General features: G+C 38.4%; 1 protein-coding gene across 4 annotated transcripts in view; it reads left to right on the top strand.

Moving 5' to 3' along the window:
- The window catches only part of Moe (Moesin), a 310,308-nt gene that overhangs the window by 41,024 nt on the left and 247,528 nt on the right, over positions 1-21,756 (top strand). For 2 of the 4 annotated variants that reach the window (XM_067152408.2, XM_067152410.2), the window contains exon 2: positions 278-337. In XM_067152408.2, coding sequence (XP_067008509.1) covers positions 326-337 — 12 coding nt within the window. In that variant the 5' untranslated portion in view covers positions 278-325. The remainder of the gene's footprint in view (positions 1-277; positions 338-21,756) is intronic. The other 2 variants (XM_067152409.2, XM_067152411.2) reach the window with 1 other exon arrangement.

Raw genomic sequence — 21,756 nt, 5'->3', positions numbered from 1 at the left:
TGCAATCAGGACTTGTGAAATTTTAGGATCTACAGTGAGTTCACCTGATTTATCCTAATCGCTATTCATTTTCTTTTTCTCCTCCCTTTCTAGAATATTGATAAGAAATGTAGGAAATAAGGTTGTCTCCTATCCAAGGTCTCGGATATTTCTCTCGAAGTTTTTTGTGCCCTTAAAACAGGGTGGTGTAAATAAACTTGTAATCTTATATTGTTTGATAAATCTTGTTTTAAAACTTCACCTATTGTTAATGTCTATACTTGTACTTCTGTTTCAGATAGCAGAGTTTTTATAATTTTTTATACAAGAAAAGAAAAAAACCAAAATGCCTAAATCAGTAAGTATTATTACTATCTTTTAATATTTCATGCATGTTTTCAAATGCAGTTGTTCCATGTGCTCCACTAAGTGGCAAAAATGTTGTGGTTAACAAAGTAGGATGGCCCTAATATAAAAGGAAATTGTTTAATCTTTGTCTGCAATCTTTCAAGATGAACAAGTGAAAGAATATAATAGCACAGGTAGTGTAACTATTCTGTTGCACTTAAAAATAAGAACGATGTAGGTCATCACTGGCGAAAATACTGTACCTATGTAAATGAATGAATGCTATTGTCATGGATAACCACTCACTGGGGAGAGTATTGATTTGTTGTAATCATGACTATTACATGGAGTTTTTCTTAGTACTACAGAATACCAAAGATATTCCAATTTGCAAAATGTTACAAGAAGTGTTCAAAATATGCATATCCAATAAATTTTACTTATACCTGTTGGACAACCTTAGTCTTCTGAGGTATTTTCTGGCCTTCAACAAAGTTATTCCTCTCATTTCCCTTCTTGTTAACAGTTGCATCCTTTTTGCCATATTTTCACATGTTTTGCAAAATTCGATTGGTATTCTCTTGCTGTTACATTCTGTCCTTATTTGTCTTTCTATGTCTTCCACTCTTTGGACTACTGGACTACCTTCTTACACAATCTCCTGTCCTTCCTTGATAAAATTTTCCCAGTAGCACCCTATTCCTGTCTCTTCTTGTAGCTTCTTCACCCCATCCACCCAGTAGCACTCATTTTGATTCATTTTGTGCTGATATGTTATGCCTAGAATTTCACTACCCCCAGTTTTTAATCTCAGTCAATACTTAGATATTTTTTTCACAATATCAGCCTGCATACTCATCCCTTCACAATTCTCACTCCACTATTTGCAGTACAGTTTGGCAATCTCATAATTTTGTAAAATTCACCAACAACTACATCTAAAGCTATGATTCCATAATCTACTCCCCAAATTTCAACTCCATACAGTACCTTTGCTTTAACTACTGAATTAAATGTTTTTCTACACTTTATCTTCGATGTTAGGCATCTTTTTATCCGGTATTTTTATACTAGCCAAGCCACTTCATACTCTCTTCAGTTTTGCTCTTTTTATCTGTTCTGACCATCTGCCATTGCTGATTAGTGATTATAATCATCCCTAGGCATTCAGTTTTAAAAAAAATTCTAGCTTATCCATCCACCGCTGTGCACTCTTTGAAAGCTTGTCATCCCTTTTACAAACCATTACTCTGGTTTTCTGTAGATTAACTTTTAAATTCCACTCTTTACCATTGTTTTCTATCTCATAAGAGTAGGATGATGTCAGGAGAAATTAGGTCTGGAATGTCTTGATTCTTGAGACACGAAGGAGCTCCGTTCTCAAAGCTTTTCGATTAGGAGATATTATTAAACACTAAAAGTAATATAAGTTACAATTTACACCCCTGTTTATGCCCAATTTTAATATTCTCCCCTACCACTACACCATCTTTCACTCTGATAGAACATTTAAATTCTGAATGTGTATTTTCAATTGCTCTTATATTCTCACAAGGGAAGTATCAGGTAAGACAGGTCGAAAGATACCTTGAATTTTTTTATTCAGTCACGCCATAAGAGGACAACATGCAGAAAATAAGCTTCCAGATTTAACTGCAAGTCTCAGAAATCATGTGGTGAATCTCTGATATAGATCACTGGGATGTTGCGCAAATACTGTAAATATGTCAGCTGTGGGGCATTTCACTGTATCCAGCAATTACGTAATTGTTTTGATAGTTGTTTTACAAAAAGCAAGACGCTAAAATTGACTTGCTTGGAGGATGACGTTTTAAATCCTATTAATGAAACTGAGTTTGTAATGAGTTATTTCTGAGAAAAGGCATTTTGAGGAAAAACTTGCTCCAGAGAAATGGGACAATATCTGATTTTATGGAAAATCCTCATAGAGGAGTGAAACATATTGAAGTTTCTCCACAGTGGAGGCAGTGAAAGCAACTCAAGTGATGCAGTTTGTCAAAACCTGCGTATTGCAAGCGAAGCTCCAGGTCCCGGTGTGAAACTAGATTAAGACTCCCCGGAATCTGATGTTTATAGTCCCCTGTCACGCTAATTGTCCAGTTCTAGTTATGTTCCTAATCATGTAAAAAGTGTGCCAGAAAAAATCTGTATGGAGTAAAAGAGGGCTGTAAAATTCTGGCTTAATGAAGGTGTTAAAAAGCGATTAGGCCTATCACTTTCACGTGTCCACAAATATTTTAGTTTAGTGAAGTTGGAGAGATATCCTTACTTGTGGAAGAAGCAGTTGGAAAATATGGGTATAATACCAATATAAATGGTCCGTTATTGGACATTATAAATTTTCCAGCTAACTCATTCTTGGTTGCCTGCGTTTCGCCCTCGTGTGCTAAGTTAGGCTCGTCAGTTGGGACTTAGCACACCACCCAAGACGCAAGGCTAGTGCATACCGTGGAGGCCACTGCATAGGCTACTTGAAGCCACCAGCAGTGCCAATGCACTATGAGAGCTATGTCTCATTTTCAAAAATTGATACCTGCCTGGCCATCAAATGATGTAGATGTTGATTCCCATAGGGAACCTAAAATATTTGTCCCGAATGAGTAAATTTATAATACCAATATAAATGGTCCGTTATTGGACATTATAAATTTTCCAGCTAACTCATTCTTGGTTGCCTGCGTTTCGCCCTCGTGTGCTAAGTTAGGCTCGTCAGTTGGGACTTAGCACACCACCCAAGACGCAAGGCTAGTGCATACCGTGGAGGCCACTGCATAGGCTACTTGAAGCCACCAGCAGTGCCAATGCACTATGAGAGCTATGTCTCATTTTCAAAAATTGATACCTGCCTGGCCATCAAATGATGTAGATGTTGATTCCCATAGGGAACCTAAAATATTTGTCCCGAATGAGTAAATTTATAATACCAATATAAATGGTCCGTTATTGGACATTATAAATTTTCCAGCTAACTCATTCTTGGTTGCCTGCGTTTCGCCCTCGTGTGCTAAGTTAGGCTCGTCAGTTGGGACTTAGCACACCACCCAAGACGCAAGGCTAGTGCATACCGTGGAGGCCACTGCATAGGCTACTTGAAGCCACCAGCAGTGCCAATGCACTATGAGAGCTATGTCTCATTTTCAAAAATTGATACCTGCCTGGCCATCAAATGATGTAGATGTTGATTCCCATAGGGAACCTAAAATATTTGTCCCGAATGAGTAAATTTATAATACCAATATAAATGGTCCGTTATTGGACATTATAAATTTTCCAGCTAACTCATTCTTGGTTGCCTGCATTTCGCCCTCGTGTGCTAAGTTAGGCTCGTCAGTTGGGACTTAGCACACCACCCAAGACGCAAGGCTAGTGCATACCGTGGAGGCCACTGCATAGGCTACTGACGAGCCTAACTTAGCACACGAGGGCGAAACGCAGGCAACCAAGAATGAGTTAGCTGGAAAATTTATAATGTCCAATAACGGACCATTTATATTGGTATTATAAATTTACTCATTCGGGACAAATATTTTAGGTTCCCTATGGGAATCAACATCTACATCATCAAATATGGGTATGTCGGCAAGTCCGATTGAACCTGAAAAAAGTCTGTATGAAAATCTCTATTTCTGTTTCCAGGAGGCAAGAAGGGAAAGGAAAAATGTAAGTGATGAAGATTTATGACTGTGAGCCTTGGAAATTGCATGTGAACTATCTATCGAAAAAAGTAATTTCTCTGCCTCTCGTGCCTGGATCAGTCATGGGAGTAGAATTGGCAGAGGAGGAAAATTACAAAATGTGTATCCCGTTTGTATATTCAGGACAAAAAACAAAAGAATAAGGCTGCAGAATTTCCTGGAGACAGCTTGAACGATTCCCCATTACACCCTGCCCTCTACTTATAACACTGATCAAAGCATGTTAAAGAGCGAAATGCAATCGAAAAGTACTCAATATTTTGTAGATAAGAAGCACACGCACGTGATAACCCAATAAGTTAGTTCACTCATACATTCATAAACCATAATACCTACAATCAGTATGGATGGTTCTTTGTTCCCTAAATTATTTATTGTACTGCAGGAGCAGAGCGGAACCTTTGGTTCTCTAATTAAAAAAATATGTTTAAACCAGGTAACATGGTTATTGCCACAATCAGGAAAAATGGGGGAAAACAGAACTGAAAATATGGTTTAGAGAAGCCTTTTTTCCATTCTCTGAAGACAACTGCCCTGCTTTTTGATTTGTGGACCACAGTGATACAATTGTCATAAAGACGCCCCTCCCCGCAAAACAAACGGCTTCAGATTCCTCCAGGTTCCACAGGTATAATTCAACTGTTAGGCTCCTTTTATAGTTGGATGCTACAGGACAAGCATGTGAACTAACATTGTTTAAATGGTACCATTTAATACTTACCTGCTTGCATCTCGCAGTGCCTTCCTCCTGCCAGGCATGTGACTGAGGTAGGTTGGGACGTCATGCCTGACGTCACGCTACACCTTATTTGAATGTTTATAGTTGACGCGTGTTGCCGGGCGGTTTAGTTTGTGGTCTAGTAGAGTGCTAACCAGGGCAGTGGATGCTCGATTAGATACGGAAGTGCTTATTAGCAAAGTGCAGTGTAGGATGAGGTCTTACAGCAGACACATCCGAAGCGAACGAAGGTAAATAAAATCAAATAGTACAAAAAATTGTTTTTCCGTTCCTTGGAACTGATAATACTGAATTGCTTCTTTACTGAGAGGATTCTGAAAGGAGACAAGAGGTGAATGAAATCGTTTCGACTGGAAGTTGCTTTGATATACTAACAAATTTGTTGGTTGTTTTGATCCACCTTTTCAATACAAATTACAGTTTGTGTTGCTAAGTTGTAATGTTACAACACTAATTTACTGGGACATGTTTCGCTTTTATTCACAAGTATCATCAGCCTATACAGTTGCCTCAAGGTTTGTCATATATGGATTGTTGTTACAAATTTCATTACATTGAATGTAAATCTAATTTCAGTGATAATATTTAAAACATAAGAATATACACACATTAAAAATTATGACAGTATGATTTGCAATGTTAAAATGGAGTAACTCTTAAAACACATTGACATCCAAAACACAGTTTCTACAATTTGAAAATTTGGCTAAAAATTGTTTGCAATGTTAAAATTGATTCAACTATAATTTGGCATTAAAATTTTTGAGTCATAAATATAAATATTGGATGTTAGTATATAGGAGCCATAGTTTCTGAAGTGCGTTGGTTTCTAGAATACAGTAATATTTCAGTATTGAGAATTTTAGTTAAGAATTGTGCTCTCTAAATAATGTTATTTAAAAAAACCTGTAATTTTGCATCATGCGTGATTAGTCATGATAATAATCTAAAATTGAAGTCTTGGGTTCGTTGGAAAATGGCCTCTAGATTTGATGAGGCTTGCTGCTGCAGTTTGGCAATTTGATCAGGAGTAGAACACAAGGAGTAGAACCACAACAGACAATAGTCACAGTAACGTAATAAGGTCCACAAGATTCTGTAGCAGCAGACAAAGGGATGCTTCTTCCATTCTATAAATCGAAAGAAACATAATCACATACTCAAAATTTGGATTGAAGCCCCTTCTAACCATAACTTAAATCAAAACAATCAACTTCCATCGGAGAGTCTGGTCGCTACAAACAAGAATTAAATATGTCAATACTTCCTCTGATCTAATTGCCAAACTGCAGCAGCAAGCCTCATCAAATCTAGAAGCCATTTTCCAACGAACCCAAGACTTCAATTCCAGATTATCATCATGACTCTAATCACGCATGATGCAAAATTGCAGTTTTTTTAAATAACATTATTTAGAGAGCACAATTCTTAACTAAAATTCTCAATACTGAAATGTTACTGTATTCTAGAAACCAACGCACTTCAGAAACTATGGCTTCTATATATTAACATCCAATATTTATATTTATGACTCAAATTTTAATGCCAAATTATAGTTGAATCAATTTTATTTTAACATTGTAAACAATTTTTAGCCAAATTTTCAAATTGTAAAAACTGTTTTGGACGTCAATGTGTTTTAAGAGTTACTCCATTTTAACATTGCAAATCATATTGTAATAATTTTTAATGTGTATATTATTATGTTTTAAATATTATCACTGGAATTAGATTTACATTCAATGTAATGAAGTTTGTAACAACAATCCAAATATGACAAACCTTGAGGCAATTGTATAGGCTGATGATGCTTGTGAATAAAAGCGAAACATGTCCTGGTAAATTAGTGTTGTAACATTACAACTTAGCAACACAAACTGTAATTTGTATTGAAAAGGTGGATCAAAACAACCAACAAATTTGTTAGTATATCATAGCATAGTTCAATACGGGTCTAATAATGAGATTAGTTACATGTAATAGAAGTTGCTTGTTCGCTAAGTGAAGCGGGACCTGTCATTTCTGCTATTCTTTTGTGAGTGACTCACGAGTGAAACTATACAGCTTCAGAGCGGGTATATGCTAGTGTAATCTGACTTTCCTTTGTACTTTCCATTATTTCTGATGACCTTTCTATTATTATTGTGATATATTTTTACTGGCCTGTATATTTTTCTCCATGCATATGCGTTTTCTTTTTGTGCTGTTCTTAGGATCTGAAGGTTCCTGTGAAGGATCTGTAAAATATAATTTAATCATTTACAAATAGCAACCATAATGCTTCTCAGCCTGTAAGCTTACCATGGGTTTGTCATTCAAACACTGTTAAAATTCAGTTATTGCACCTTTAAAAAAAAAATCTGAAATCTGTGTGTAAAGGTGGAAAACATTGGAAGCTTCAACAACCTAGATTGTAAATTCGTGCACTTGTATTCCTTGAGTTGGAGAAAAACTTTTCAGAAACACCTACAGAATAGGTTAGCTGCATGACTTAATCATATACCACCCCTCTTGCAAACCTTAAATATCTGACTTTACAAGGAATCAAACATAGGCCTCAGTCATCAGCATATATTGAGTTTACTACGGAGGTGGACACAAGTGAGTGAAACAATACAGCTTCAGAGCGGGTATAGACTGCATGTATATACGTCCCGCCACACCATAACTCCGAGCTGTTCAGGGATGTCCAGCTGCGCCACCAATCATGCTTGCGTACCAGGGTTCCAGGTACGATTTCAGAGCCTCGCAGTTAAATCTCGAGGCTGATTAATCGCATACTATCCTCTTACAGTACAGTTGTCAAAAAAAATTAAAGGTAGGTTTCGACCTGTCATTCCTGATACTTCCCTTGTCAAATACTCCGATCTGCCTAAACTTGTAGATGACAGCCCTGCTACTCACCGAATCATAAGCTTTCTCTATATTGATTGTTGCAGTAGACATCTTGCCTTTCTCCTTCATGTATTTATCCATTATTATTTTTAATACCATTATATCATCACCTGTCCTCATTTCCTTTCTGAATCCTGATTGAACTCTAGACAGGATCGAGCACCCCTCTGCCCAATTTATCAATCGTTCTGCCAGTATTCCTGTATATATCTTGCTTATTGAGGATGAGTTTATCATCAGGGCCAAGACCAACTAAACTTTAATTGGTCTTTTCTGTTTAACTTCTCCCCAACCTGTATACATCCTCTTCCCTACAGTTTCCCTTCATATGGTTACTTTCATGTCCAACACTTTACTTACTGTTCATTCTCTGCTATACTGTAGATGAAAATATTTTTTATCTTTACTTCCAGGCTGATCATTTTCTGTTGCCACTTGACTTGTCTGAACTCTTCCTCCAGCCCCTTCATTTTAGCCTTCACTAATTTCACATCACCAGAATTCTGAACCACCTTTTCTGTTATAACTCTTAGCTCTTCTTGTACACTGTTTTATTTCTCTCATTTCATTGTTCTGCTCTCAAATTAGCTCTGTCATTTGTTTACCCTAACAGACCTCTTAATTTTCTTATAATCTTTTCCATGTCTTCCCAGCGCATTGCTCCCACTGGTCCAGGATCAACTTCTACATCTATCACAAGTAGTATTGGCAATACTACTGCCACCAGCAGAGTTACTTGCAGCCTAGTTTGTTGCAGGTTCATCTTCCCACTTGCCATACACACACACTTCATTCGCCCATGCCATCAACCTATGGCCGCCTGATATTGTGGAACAGTGATCCCCTATTTTCCTCGTTCAGCACTCACAGTACTACTCGCTAGCTTTATTACAACTGTGTGCCTAAATTCATACGTGTATAATACGTATGTAGGGGAGGAATCCCAAAAGTGAAGTGAAGCAACAGTCCGATTACTAGCAGCACACCAAAATCGCATGGAAAAGTTAGACTGCCAGTTGGGGGGGGGGTTCGGAGTTCGGAGGGGTTAAGAAGCAACCATAATTTTGGCTGATTGCTTCAACTTAATTGTGTGAGCAGCTGTTTTTGCAAATTATCTATGCCAAGTTAAAATAAAGATCTCATTTGTCCGGCAGAACATCCATTAGGGGAATTGTAAATAGCTTTAACTGACATAAACCCAGATTGTAGTGAAATCATTTCTAATACAACAAATAAATTAAGTACATTTGCACATCACAGCATGCGTGCATGGTGGCAGTCTTCAGAATTACTCGGCGCTTTTGTCATGTCACCAAACTAATGAACTGTCTCCTCCCACCACCTTCCCATATCACAGCGATATGTGCAACTCCTCCACTTTTCTCTCCATGCATTTTCCATAAGTCTGAGCTTGCTACAAAGCAGTTATTTGCACAGAAATAACAAGAACAGTGTCCCCGACATTATTAGGTTTCAGTGTATTTTCACTTGACATAGGATAGAAATTGGGTGACCTTGTACAAGCTATTCCAGATGTTGGGGAGTGAGATGTACTGGTGTAATGAGTATCCTGAACACATCAAAGTTGGTAGAGACCTGAGAATTCATAATTTCTATTTACTACTGATCTGCATTTAGGGCTGTCAACCAGGTGGCAGATTACATATTGCTCCCTTTTCGGAGGTCGCTCGGTCAGTGAATGTGAGGTATTCCTGTGTGGAACGTTCGTGGTCGACAAAACTTTTTAGAGGCATTTAATTAAAAGTTTTAACAAAAGGGGATGTGGTTGGATAGGCATATGGCTAAATAACAAATTAGACAATGGTGGACTTTTATTTTAAAAAATCAACACGTACTTGACAGACGCCTACGTGAGTACATCCACTATAATGAACACTAGCAAGGATTCTCTTCAACTCTAGGCACCGTTATAAATACTTCCAATTCTCAGCGCATTGTTAAAATCTGCTAAACAGAGGAAAGAAGACATCATGGAAATTTTTTGGACATTCGAAAGTGATGGTGGACTTCCAATTCTCAGCGCATTGTTAAAATCTGCTAAACAGAGGAAAGAAGACATCATGGAAATTTTTTGGACATTCGAAAGTGATGGTGGTCATTGTTTTAATAGGAAGTACAACTGGGCAACCATCCTCTATATAACACTAATCAGAAGGAAAAATGGAAGTGATCCGACACTTCGATAAATGAAGATATCTGCCAAAAGACAAGGGCCATGAAGGGCGTGAAAATGAGACTCCCTAGCCCTCGCAAACCTAATAGCGTCGGGGTCAGAAAAGAACAAGAGTTGACCAAGCTAGGTTGGATAGGATAAATGAAAGTGAGGAGCCTGGCACAAATGGAAGCAATGACAGAGCTCAGCTGAGGGCCCGTGGTCGCCAACCCACGCTCCAAAGTTCTGAGCCCCTGAGGCCCCTTTTAGTCGCCTCTTACGACAGGCAGGGGATACCGTAGGTGATATTCTACCGCCCCCACACACAGGGGGAGGACATTCGAAAGGCATTTGACAATATTGGTCGCAGCCACCTTCTAAAAACTCTACAGTCCAAAGGAATACCTTCAAAACTCAGACGTAATTTTCAACCTTCAGACCGGGAACATCACTCAAATCGAAATGCAGAAGGGTAGAACAAAACCTATCCTCAGAGAGGTGTGATGCAGGGATCTCCATTATCACCAGCCCTCTATAACCTAGCCGTAGATCATATCTTACACGAGTTAAGCGAAGATGGTCTGTCGCGGCATTACGGGGCATCTGTCACCCGAACTGCCATCTATAACCGCAATGGGCTTTGCCAACGACACCGTCATCATCGGGAAGAACAAAGACGACGCCTTAGATCTTACTCGACTACCCCGCAGGAAGTTCGAAGAAATTGGTCTTGATATCAATCCACAGAAGTGTACAGGGATATGTGTAATCAGAGAAGAGTTGAAGCAAGAGTCGCTATCTGTGGAGGATGGCTATAGCATTGACTTAATCAGACTGCAAACAAATTCGTTACCTTGGAACTACCTTCAGGGATACTCTAGTGTTTGACGAGACTGCTGTAATGAAAGATCTTCTCAATAAGGTCCAACTTCTAACATCGTTGCCACTGCTTAAGGAAGACCAAAAGCTCATAGTACTAAATTCCTCAACCTGTCCCACCCTGATACCCTTTCCTGACATACATTCAAGAAAATCTTACAGAAGTTTTTATCCAGTAGCAATAAAATGATTAAAAGTGCAACATGGGAGATATTGCAGTTGCCGATGGATACCCCAGATGGCATGCTGTACACCAAAAAGACGTACAAAGGACTCGCTCTTTTTAAAACCTCGTGGGAAGTTTACCTACAATTCATTAATACCTGCAATATCTTGCTGAAGACTAAACATCCACTTGGTGTCGCTTCGAGGGATTCTCATGTGGAGAGTCGGGAATGTATGGAATGCCTTAAACTAACAAATGCTGATACCCAGAAAATAACGGCCAAGAACGGCTTGTGCGATACTAAGAAGATCCGTCAAGAGCTACGAGAACGTGAATTCACCTCCTGGTGTTCACTGCCGCAAAAAGGACTCGGAGAACAACTTTACAAAGAGTATACACCAGCAAACTCTTGGGTGCGAGATCATACCGGACTGTCTTGTAATTAGTGATGGGACATTAGATTCATTTTATTCCATTCACGTTACTGAATCGATGCAGTGATCCGATTCATGGCACATTAGTCACCGCTCCTACTGCATCTGTAAAGTATGTGCTGGTAAGACAGCGAGCAACAGCATTCAGTGCTCGCAGCTGCCATCTGGTCTTCATACTATGAACTCCTTTCTTTAAAAAAATGCTAGTCACTCTAATACATCGAATGTTTCCAGCGACGCAGGGTGGGAAAAGTTAGGATTAGGAAGGTAGCAGCCATGGCCTGAATTAAGGTACAGTCCCAGCATTTCCTGGTGTGAAAATGGGGAAACGACGGAAAACCATCTTAACGGCTGCCGACGGGGGATTCGAACCCACCATCCCCCGAATGCAAACGCATAGCTACGCGATTAATATTTATCAATTTTATGATCCGCATTGAAGTGGGATTACAATATTTAAAAATTAAGGTTCCTCCTATTGAATAGGAGACTGCTATAATGAAAGTCCTTCGCAATAAGGTCCAACTTCTAACATCGTTGCCACTGCTTAAGGAAGACCAAAAGCTCATAGTACTAAATTCTAATAGGAGGAACCTTCTTAATTTTTAAATATTGTAGCTACGCGATACTAACTGCACGACAACTCGCTCAGTCATTTTTGAAAATATGTAATTTTATATCAACTGAGGATTTTTTTAAATCGTCATATTTTGTATAGGCTACCCGGGATGTACAGTAGCCCGCTGGTTTTCTGATTCAACATACTGTTGGTTAAGTTATTGCGTCTGTCCACATGTGATTGAAGTCTTGTGCAACGATGTGACATATGAACTGAGAGAATACCGAGCCGTTCTTCCCAATATAAAACAGGTACTTTTGAGTGGTCGTTAGCATGACTCATAGTCTTAGGGCAGGCTAGAGTCGAGTTTAATTGTCAAATGTCAACTAAGTTATTATATTAAGATTCATTAAACTAATAAATAGTATAACCTAATAGCCTACCTACTTACTAGCTACTTCAGAATTATGATTTGACTACCTTTTTAACACTGCAAATAAATCCATCTATTATATAAACCTCCCTGTAAGAAGAGGACAGTGAATGCAAATGGGTATTATTTTCATATGAGATGAGCTCGAGAGTCCATTACAGCATACGTTTCTTTCGGTGTGCTATGGCTCACTGTATGTCTCGCTGCAGCGGAAGCTCGGCTCTCGCCAGTGTCCAGTGACCCGATAAGGAGCCGTGTGTATCTTGTGTCTCACTGAGCCGTGCTCGTTCACGATTCTTTCGGTGTGCCATGATTCACTGTCTCGCTGCCGCGGAAGCTCGGCTCCCCGGCAACGTCCAGTGAGTGCACCACTCGGCACTGTCCGCTGGGAGTAAGCTGAATCGTGTGCCGATAGCTCGCCGTTCCTATGACTCGATTAACTCGGACACTCGAATGAATCGATACGCTGCTTCGAATCGTGCATTCAGTAGCCAACACTACTTGTAATGGGTGGAGAGAGGCTATAAAGATGACTGCTAATGTTTCTGCGGTGCGCTCGATGCCAGGCAGATCCCTAACAACCTCTGTCGGCATTGCCACGGAGAGAAAGAAACTCTTGGTCATGTCCTGGGATTTTGCACGTGCGGGGAGCTCCTAAGAAACGCGACACCACCAGATCAGATCCTTCATTGCCGAAGAACTGAGAAAGAAGGGATTCAATGTAAGAGGCACACGGACTGGCCATAAATGGTAGTTCGCAGAGAATTAACATAGCCTCTCAAGGATTCATATTAGATCCGACTGTCGGCTTAGAGCACCATAGCGGTTAGCCAGAGGAAGTTAATCTAGAAAAGATTAACACATACAAACCCACTATGCCTTACTACAAATCTAAACACCTTCAGGAAATCGAAATAGGGATAATGGTCGGAGCTCGCAGTACCGTACCACATCACTTCGTCGCCACATGAAAGCGCTTCCAACTATCAATGAAGCTCATCCCAGAAATCACGACCTTCGTCCTCCCAGGCTCCATCAACATCCTGAGACACCACCTCTACAGCTACAGCTCTGAAATGCTGCCCTAATTATACTGTTCCTTTATAATTTAGAATTTTCTTTAATAGATATGTACAAAAAATTTGTGTTTTACCTTGTTCTTAGCGGCAGCCCGTAAATACAGGAGGTCTTTCCGAAATAAATGGAAATTATATATATAAACATGATATTCATTAATTGGAACACTGGAAATTATTTCCATAATAAATTTAATCTTTCGTAGCTCTAACATAAAATCAGCCAAATAAAACTTATTGCTTGAAAATTCTCCTTCTGGAGTTAAAATGTTACTAAGATCCTACTAATTCTATTCCATTATTCGTGACAAATGTTGTCAGATTATCTCCAAAATTGTTCAATTCTATGTCTGGATTAAGTCTTAATTGACCATATGGTTTTTAAAGTATTCTATCACTCGTATTCTGTACAATCCTATAAATTGTGAATTCACCTTCACATATCCTAATTTCTGCTTAGTTACATTATGTAAAATATTTATATTATTTACCCCTATGAAGCTTCCATTTGTAACTCTCTCATAATTTCATTAATGAATTCTTCCTTGTATGATCGTCATTATTTATCATTTAAGGCTATAATAATTTTTATTTTGGAGAATTGTTAAATATTCTTATGAATTATGAATTTATCATTAATTCAGGTTTAATAAAACTGTCATTCACTATCTGTTTTATTAAGGATTGATCATCTCTGTAATTAAGAGTGATTTAGCCCTGCAGATTGATTATTATTCCTAGAATAATTTAATTACTTCACTTTCAGATTCGTTCCATTCAGTTAATCGTTTTACAGTATATTAGGCTTTTACAAATGTTTAGTTCAATTGGTTTCCTTTCAAGTTATAATATCTGATCTTCTGGTTATATATATATATATTTTTTTTTTTTCAAGAATAGTCTATTAGCAATATTAATGTTAGCAAACAGAACACAATTCCTTTTCACTACCAGAAATATCCTGAGTGTGATGAGTATCTGATCCTTCTACTATGATAGAACGTGTGAAGTTCAGCTTCTACTATTAAACTCATCTCAACTCATAGTTGGATGCAATTAACTTAAGATTATTAAATTAAATAGTTAATTGTTGGAATTTTTAAATTTATTATATGCCACAACATTTATTGTACACATTGCTAAAATAGAACTACAGCATTCATGTCTCTATTCTACAAACACCTAATAAAAGTCTGAAGTGAAAAATATATCAATTCTACTCCTACTTTAATAGTAATATCAACATTAAGATCATACAACAGTTGACTGAAATGAAAAGTTGATTACATGAAAAAGTACTTGCATTTTATGAATGACAGTAGATTCCCTCTGATGGACTATCATGATGTCGGATGTCCTTTCCCACGTGGACGGATGTGAAATTTCATAATTGTGGCTGCTGACTTCTGTTTAAGCTGACATAGTGATGTTACGTCCTTCACTGGATATTTCTGGTCTAGACCTGTGCTTTGCGATGTGTTGGTTGTCCCACGCTGAAGTGATGAAATGTTGTTCTCATAGCTTCTTTGGTTAGGTAGCTGAAACTGACACCAAGCTTTATAACGTGCACAACCAGATTTAAACACGTGTAATTGTTCGTATTGAATCATACTTGACGCTTCCAATGGTGATAAAAATGCTCTAAAATATTATCAATTTACTTTCTCTGCTAACACAGGCTTGTAGGATAATTTTTAAGTACGGCATGCAGACAATTTGGCTTTAGATGAGCAGAGTTTATTCTAGCAAAAGTCTATCACTGCTGCCCCTGCCTTAACCTTGGTTGCAGGTTGAGCTTTAGCTTGCTCTCCATTGTTTCCAGTTGAATACAATGTTTCTCTTGCAGAATAATTCCAAGTAAGTTTCCAGTCAGTAAGTATATCCAAGTAAACAAAAGGGAAGGAGTTTGTAGAAGTCTCCTTGCTGCTTATATTAGCTCACGTGCGGGTAGGTGTTAATTTTGAACGTAATTTGGTCCGTAGGAGTGTTTGAATGGTCATAGGTTGGTCAATTTGGTCAAGGAGAATTTTAGAATCTTCATCCTGTAATGAAGTGCACATGCAATCATATGTATATATAAAACCATTGTTCCAATAATACTGCCTTGCAGGACACCCCGCCCCTCTTAATTATTGCAGTATCAGATAATGCTTACCTGCTCTAATTCTGAGTTCTGTTTTCCAGAATTGTAGCCACACATTTTATCACACTTTGTCTAGTCCTATAGCCCTAATTTTCACTTGTACTCTCCCATGATAGACTGTATCAAAAGCCTTGGAGAGGTCAATAGCGATACAGTCCTTTTGTCCTAAATCATAAATGTCTTCCTGGAATCCTTCAGTTAAGCCTCACTGGAATAACCTTTACTGAACCTGTTGGTAATTTCACAAATGTCTAATATCAAACCATGCTTTCCCACAGCTTACATGCAATACAGATATTAAACTGGCTGGCTTTTAATTGCCTACTTTAACACCCTTTCCTTGAACTGCTGGGGCTACCATCTCTCCATTCATTTGGTATAGCTCCTTCATGCAAACGTTAATCAAGCCAATAAACGGCAAGGCCAGGCAGTTCATGTTCTAAAGGAAACGGCGAGAAACTCCCATAACTCCTAATATCACCAGAGACATATCATTCAGGATATCCATATTCAGCTACAGTTTTCAATCGAGGAGTTTCTCCTGCTTTTTATTTTCCTTTTTGACAAGGAAAATACATGTGGTACCTAATCTGAAAATAGAATAGCACAAGATAGACATAGTGTGTTTCTTCTTACTATTAGAAGAATATGTATTAGTACACCCTGGAACATTGTTTTCTCAAACTTTTTATCAATTCATACATGTGTTTTAAATCAATGTGTATCTTATTTTGTTACTAAGCTGTAATGTTGGCTACTGAATGTATGATTCGAAGCAGTGTATCGATTCATTCAAGTGTCCGAGTGAATCGATTCACAGGAACGGCGAGCTCACGGCACATGATTCAGCTTACTCCCAGCGGACAGTGTTGAGTGGCGCACTCACTGGACGTTGACGGGGAGCCGAGCTTCCGCTGCAGCGAGACAGTGAATCAGTGAATCATGGCACATCGAAAGAATCGTGAACGAGCGCGGCTCAGTGAGACACATGATACACACGGCTCCTTATCGGCTCACTGCAGCGAGACATACAGTGAGCCATGCTACACAGGGAGGTTTAAATAATAGATGGATTTATTTGCAGTGTTAAAAAAGTAGTCACAACATAATTCTGAAGTAGCTAGTAAGTAGGTAGGCTATTATGTTATACTATTTATTAGTTTAATGAATCTTAGTATTATAACTTAGTTGACATTTGACAATTAAACTCGACTCTAGCGTGCCCTGTGACTGAGTCATGCTCATGACCACTCAAAAGTACCTGTTTTATATTGGGAAGAACGGCTCAGTATTGTCTCAGTTCATATGTCACATCGTTGCACAAGACTTCAATCATATGTGGACAGACGCAATAACAGTGTGTTGAATCAGAAAACCAGTGGGCTACTGTACATCTCGGGTAGCCTATACAAAATATGACTATTTAAAAAAATCCTCAGCTGATAGAAAAATACTTTTTTTTTTTTTAAATGACTGAGAGAGTTGTCGTGCGGTTAATATCGCGTGGCTATACGCTTGCATTCGGGGGATGGTGGGTTCAAATCCCACCGTCGGCAGCCGTTAAGATGGTTTTTCCGTTTTCCCCATTTTCACACCAGGAAATGCTGGGACTGTACCTTAATTCAGGTCATGGCTGCTACCTTCCTAATCCTAACCTTTCCCACCCTGCGTCACCGGAAACTTTCGATGTATTAGACTGACTAGCATTTTTTCTAAGAAAGGAGTTCATAGTATGAAGACCAGATGGCAGCTGCGAGCACTGAATGCTGTTGCTGCTGTCTTACCAGCACATACTACACAGATGCAGTAGGAGCGGTGACCAATGAGCCGTGAATCGGATCACTGTATCGATTCAGTAATGTGAACGGAATCAAATGAATAGATTCAGTAAAATGAATCGAATGTCCCATCACTACTAAGCTGAAGATTTTTCATAAAGAAACAAAACATGTCCTTATGAATGTTGTCATGGATGACAAGTTACATGAATTGAAAGGTGGAAAGTTCTAGACTTCAATTAGTGTTAATGCAAATACCTAATAATGAAGTTTATTAGGTTTCTCTCATACTAGGGCAGTATGGAAGCGGTACTGATTATTACGGATTTCAAGAAATCAAAAGGCTCTTCATAAATTCAGTTTCTCCCGAGAACATGGAAAAAAAAAAGAGAGAATTTTGTATGTTGGAGACTGTATATTAGAAATCGGTTCATGAACAAAAATGACAAAATTGTGACATTTGCATCTTTGACAGCTGTCGTAACATCTTTTAAATTCCCAGCATATGTGCTCGGTGTCTGTTTATATGTGATTTAGTAATCAGTTGCCTGTGCTGATTATTACTTCCATTATGATTTTAATGCAAATTTGTTGTGTACTACAAGTATTTATTTTGGTAACATTAAGAACATAAAATAAAATAATGAAGTTGTGTAAATGTAACAATGAATTGAGTGATCATGGAGAAAGACTATCTGCAGCGAATTGGTATTACTGAAAGCAGTACACAGAAGAGTTTTCATGCCTAGGACCATAAAAAATTTCACCGAAACATGTTTCATGGAACATGCCAAGTATGTGAATTTTCAGTCAGGTGGCGTTGGTGGTGATTATTGTTTTAAGAGGAAGTACAACTAAACATGAACACAATGACTATTCCGTGCTATGGGAAACCTAATAAAATAAAACATGAATTGTATGATTGTATTGAAGGGCAGTTCAAGATTAATCTTTCTTTATGATAAAAAATGACAGTAATAGTGTCTGAATGGTTTTCTTCACATATTTTTGGTTAAACATAGCCTTATATGCAGGAGACTCACTATGGACAACCACATTGAAGGTTGGCATCTGTTCCCTATACAGTTAATCTAGTTTTATCAGCACTACATCTAGAGCAGAGGTTCTCAAACTATTAAGATTGTACCCCTCACTCATGACTAAAAGTTCAGTGTACCTTCACGAAAAACTCTAAATGATAAGTTTAAAAAATGAGAATCTGGCTAATTATTAGTGCATTTTAATTGATTATAATTGTTTAAATATGCATCATAAATAGTGAGATTATGAAGTGAAATATATTTTTAGAACACATCACAAGATATTTGAGTTTGTCTGTATCAAGTATAATATAATGGTAGTAAAGTAACATAGGATACCCTCTTTGTATGAAAGTTTCACAAAACTCTAGATTTTAGTCTTAATATCAAATTAACAAATAAGATTGAAAATTTTTGATCTTAATTCTGGAATTCAGACATTGCAAATCATAATTTCAATGCCTGCATGTCATGGTTTTCTTATGTGTCATAGTCCAGATGAAACTTTCAAGTGAATCATGGCTCCATATATACGTATTTAACTTTCTTTTTATTTCCATATTTCAATTCATTTTTTCCCTGAAGGCTGCTAACGTACCTCGCTAAAAGTCTCAGGCGTACCCCTAGGGGTTACACCTCTTATTTGCGGTGCTTTCCTAGTTAACATTTTTGGCAAATTTAGATCGTGTTCTACAGTCTCATTCCTTTCTATGTTGTTCCCCACATGGGTGGTAATCTTATCAAATAATTCTGCGTCTGTATTGACTAACCCCTTCCAGGTATGTACACCTCAAGAAGTCAAGTTGCTTATTTTCTTTAAGAAATGAGCCTTGGCCAAAAAATTTCATGTTTCTAGTCATTAACTTTTTCATATATTAAAAATTCTTTCACCAAAATTAATACTCCCCCTCCCATTGAAACTTTTCTGTCCCAATGATAAACATTCCAGTTTCTGGAGATTTCTGCATCCATAACATCTCTTGTTAGCCACGATTCCAAATCTACTACAATATCTAAAAATGTGTTGTAAATTACCCAATTCTATTCCTTTCCTTACAAAACTTCTAGTTTATCAGTAACAACTTTGTCATCCTAGCTTGACTTCCAGCTCTCTGTACTCTCATCACTGCTCCTTTACCCTATTTCCTTGAATGTACCTCCCTATAAACCTTAAGCAAACCAGCTATCTTATAATCTGTACCCCTACAATTCAAGTTAAGGCCATCTGAATGGAAATTCTCATCTCCTACCCACCCATTAGGATCTAAAAGTTTCACTCCCAATTTCCCACATTGCTACTTGATAGTTAAATCCCTGATCACCTGCTGATCAGTATACCTATATGTTATCCCACTAATGAAAATATCTGCTCCCCCTCAAACTCCTCCCATGCTCTCATAACCATCCCCAGCTATATTGGTACATATTTCTGCTTGCCTTACATTGTTGGCACCAATGTGAAAAACTACCACTTTCTCCTTGTCAACATTTGCCTTAACCTAATTCCTGATAATACTTCACCCTGGTCCTCTTTCCTCTACATGCCAAATGTGGAATCTCCCATGACCAGAGCCTCAACTCCACCCACCTCTCTAGATCCCCTCTCCTCCTAGTCTTCCTTATCTTGCCTGACGGCTGCAGATCTTACTTCCATTTTTTTTCTCTCCCTCTTAATAACCCTTTTCGACCTCAGGCATCCTATCCTATAGTCTGTGCTTCAGTTTTCTATATTTTCCTTTCCTCTATATACCACTTCCCCTCCACTGTAATACTTCCCTTTTCTGCATCTTCCCTCTATTCTACCTGTGTGACTCATACAAATTCCTTGCTGATATCTTTCCTCTCCCTGGAGTAGACTTCTTAGGCTTCAATTTCCTTCCCCTTAAAACATTGCTGACCATCCTGTCTCCCATCCTCTCCCTTTTGTATACCTGCTGTATACTATACATAGTTTGAGAGAGATATACCTGCATTCCTGTCCTTTTTATGTCATGGTATGTTTATAAGTCGCCCAAGACACCCTGGCCTGATTTTTTTTTTTTCTTACATACTGCAGAACATCCTGCAATTTATGTAGGGGACTTCAATAGTCACCATGAATTTTGGAAATACTCTGACAATGATGAAAATGGAAACATGCTTGCAGAATGGGCTGAAATGAACCATTTTCTTCTAGTGTTCGATGCCAGAAATCAAGGTGTTTTCAGGTCAACTGCTTTGGGCAATGATTCAAATCCTGATTTATGTTTTGTTACCTGCAAAGAAAGAGGCTTCCCGATCAATGCCACAAGAAAAGTGATAGATGCCTTCCCCCGCAGCCAGCACAGACCTGTAATAATACAAATTGGTTTCATCGTCCCTGCCATACGACCAACTCCGCAACGTTCGATGGAACTTATAGAAAGCTGACGGGGCAAAGTTTTCAAGGGAACTGGATAAGTGCATTCGCTGGATCCCTCCATCTCGTAAGAACTACCATCGGTTCATCGGTGTAGTAACAGCTAAAACGTGTATGCCAAGAGGATATCGAAAATAATATATCCCAGGATGGAGTGATGAATGACTAGCCACAATTCCAGCAAAGGAGTGACCAAGAGATAGCTACAGAACTTTTGACCAACTTAAACTTATCTCGAAGGCAGAAATGGACTGATACAGTTGAAAGTATGGACTTTACCCTGTCAAGCAGCGAAGCATGGAGCCTTCTGAGGAGATTGGAAGTGGCTCAGTATGCAGAAAACCTTCAGGAGTAACACCTGACCAAATTGCTTCCCACATCAATACCACATCAAGAGTGCCTCTCGACAAGAAAGATACCAAACCTATTAGACGACAGCTTTGTGATCTGCAAGACATCATCTGAATATGCACGTCCCTTCCCAGTTCGACATTGACATGGGACTGAAGGACCTCAAATTTTTCAAGTCGCCTTGTTTAAGGCTTCCATCCAGAATTTCTGATTCATTTGGGAGGATATGCTAAGAAATGGTTGGCAGAGTTCACTGACATCCTGCTGACAGGTCAAATTCCATTGGACTTCAAGAAGGTGAGGATAATTTCTATTCTGAAACCTGGCAAACCCAGCAACAAGGTAAAAAGCTATTGACCCATCACCCTTCTTAGCTGCTGCTACAAACTTTTTGAAAGGTTGATATATAACAAAATAAGTAGTGCAATCCTAGAGCATATTCCAGTTGAGTAGGCATCTTCAGACCAGGGCGTAGCTGCTGTGACAAAGTATTGTCTTAAATCCTTCATTGAGGCAGGATATCAAATGAAGCTGAAAACATCTGTAGCATTTGTTGATCTCTTGCTGCCTTTGACACTGTATGGAGGGAAGGCCTTTTCTACCAATTTCTTCATATACCATGCAGAACAATGGATTAACTGGTTAACAT

The sequence above is a fragment of the Anabrus simplex genome, chromosome 8 (assembly GCF_040414725.1).
Source record: "Anabrus simplex isolate iqAnaSimp1 chromosome 8, ASM4041472v1, whole genome shotgun sequence".
Taxonomy (NCBI): domain Eukaryota; kingdom Metazoa; phylum Arthropoda; class Insecta; order Orthoptera; family Tettigoniidae; genus Anabrus; species Anabrus simplex.
This window is presented reverse-complemented; position numbering and strand designations above follow the sequence as displayed.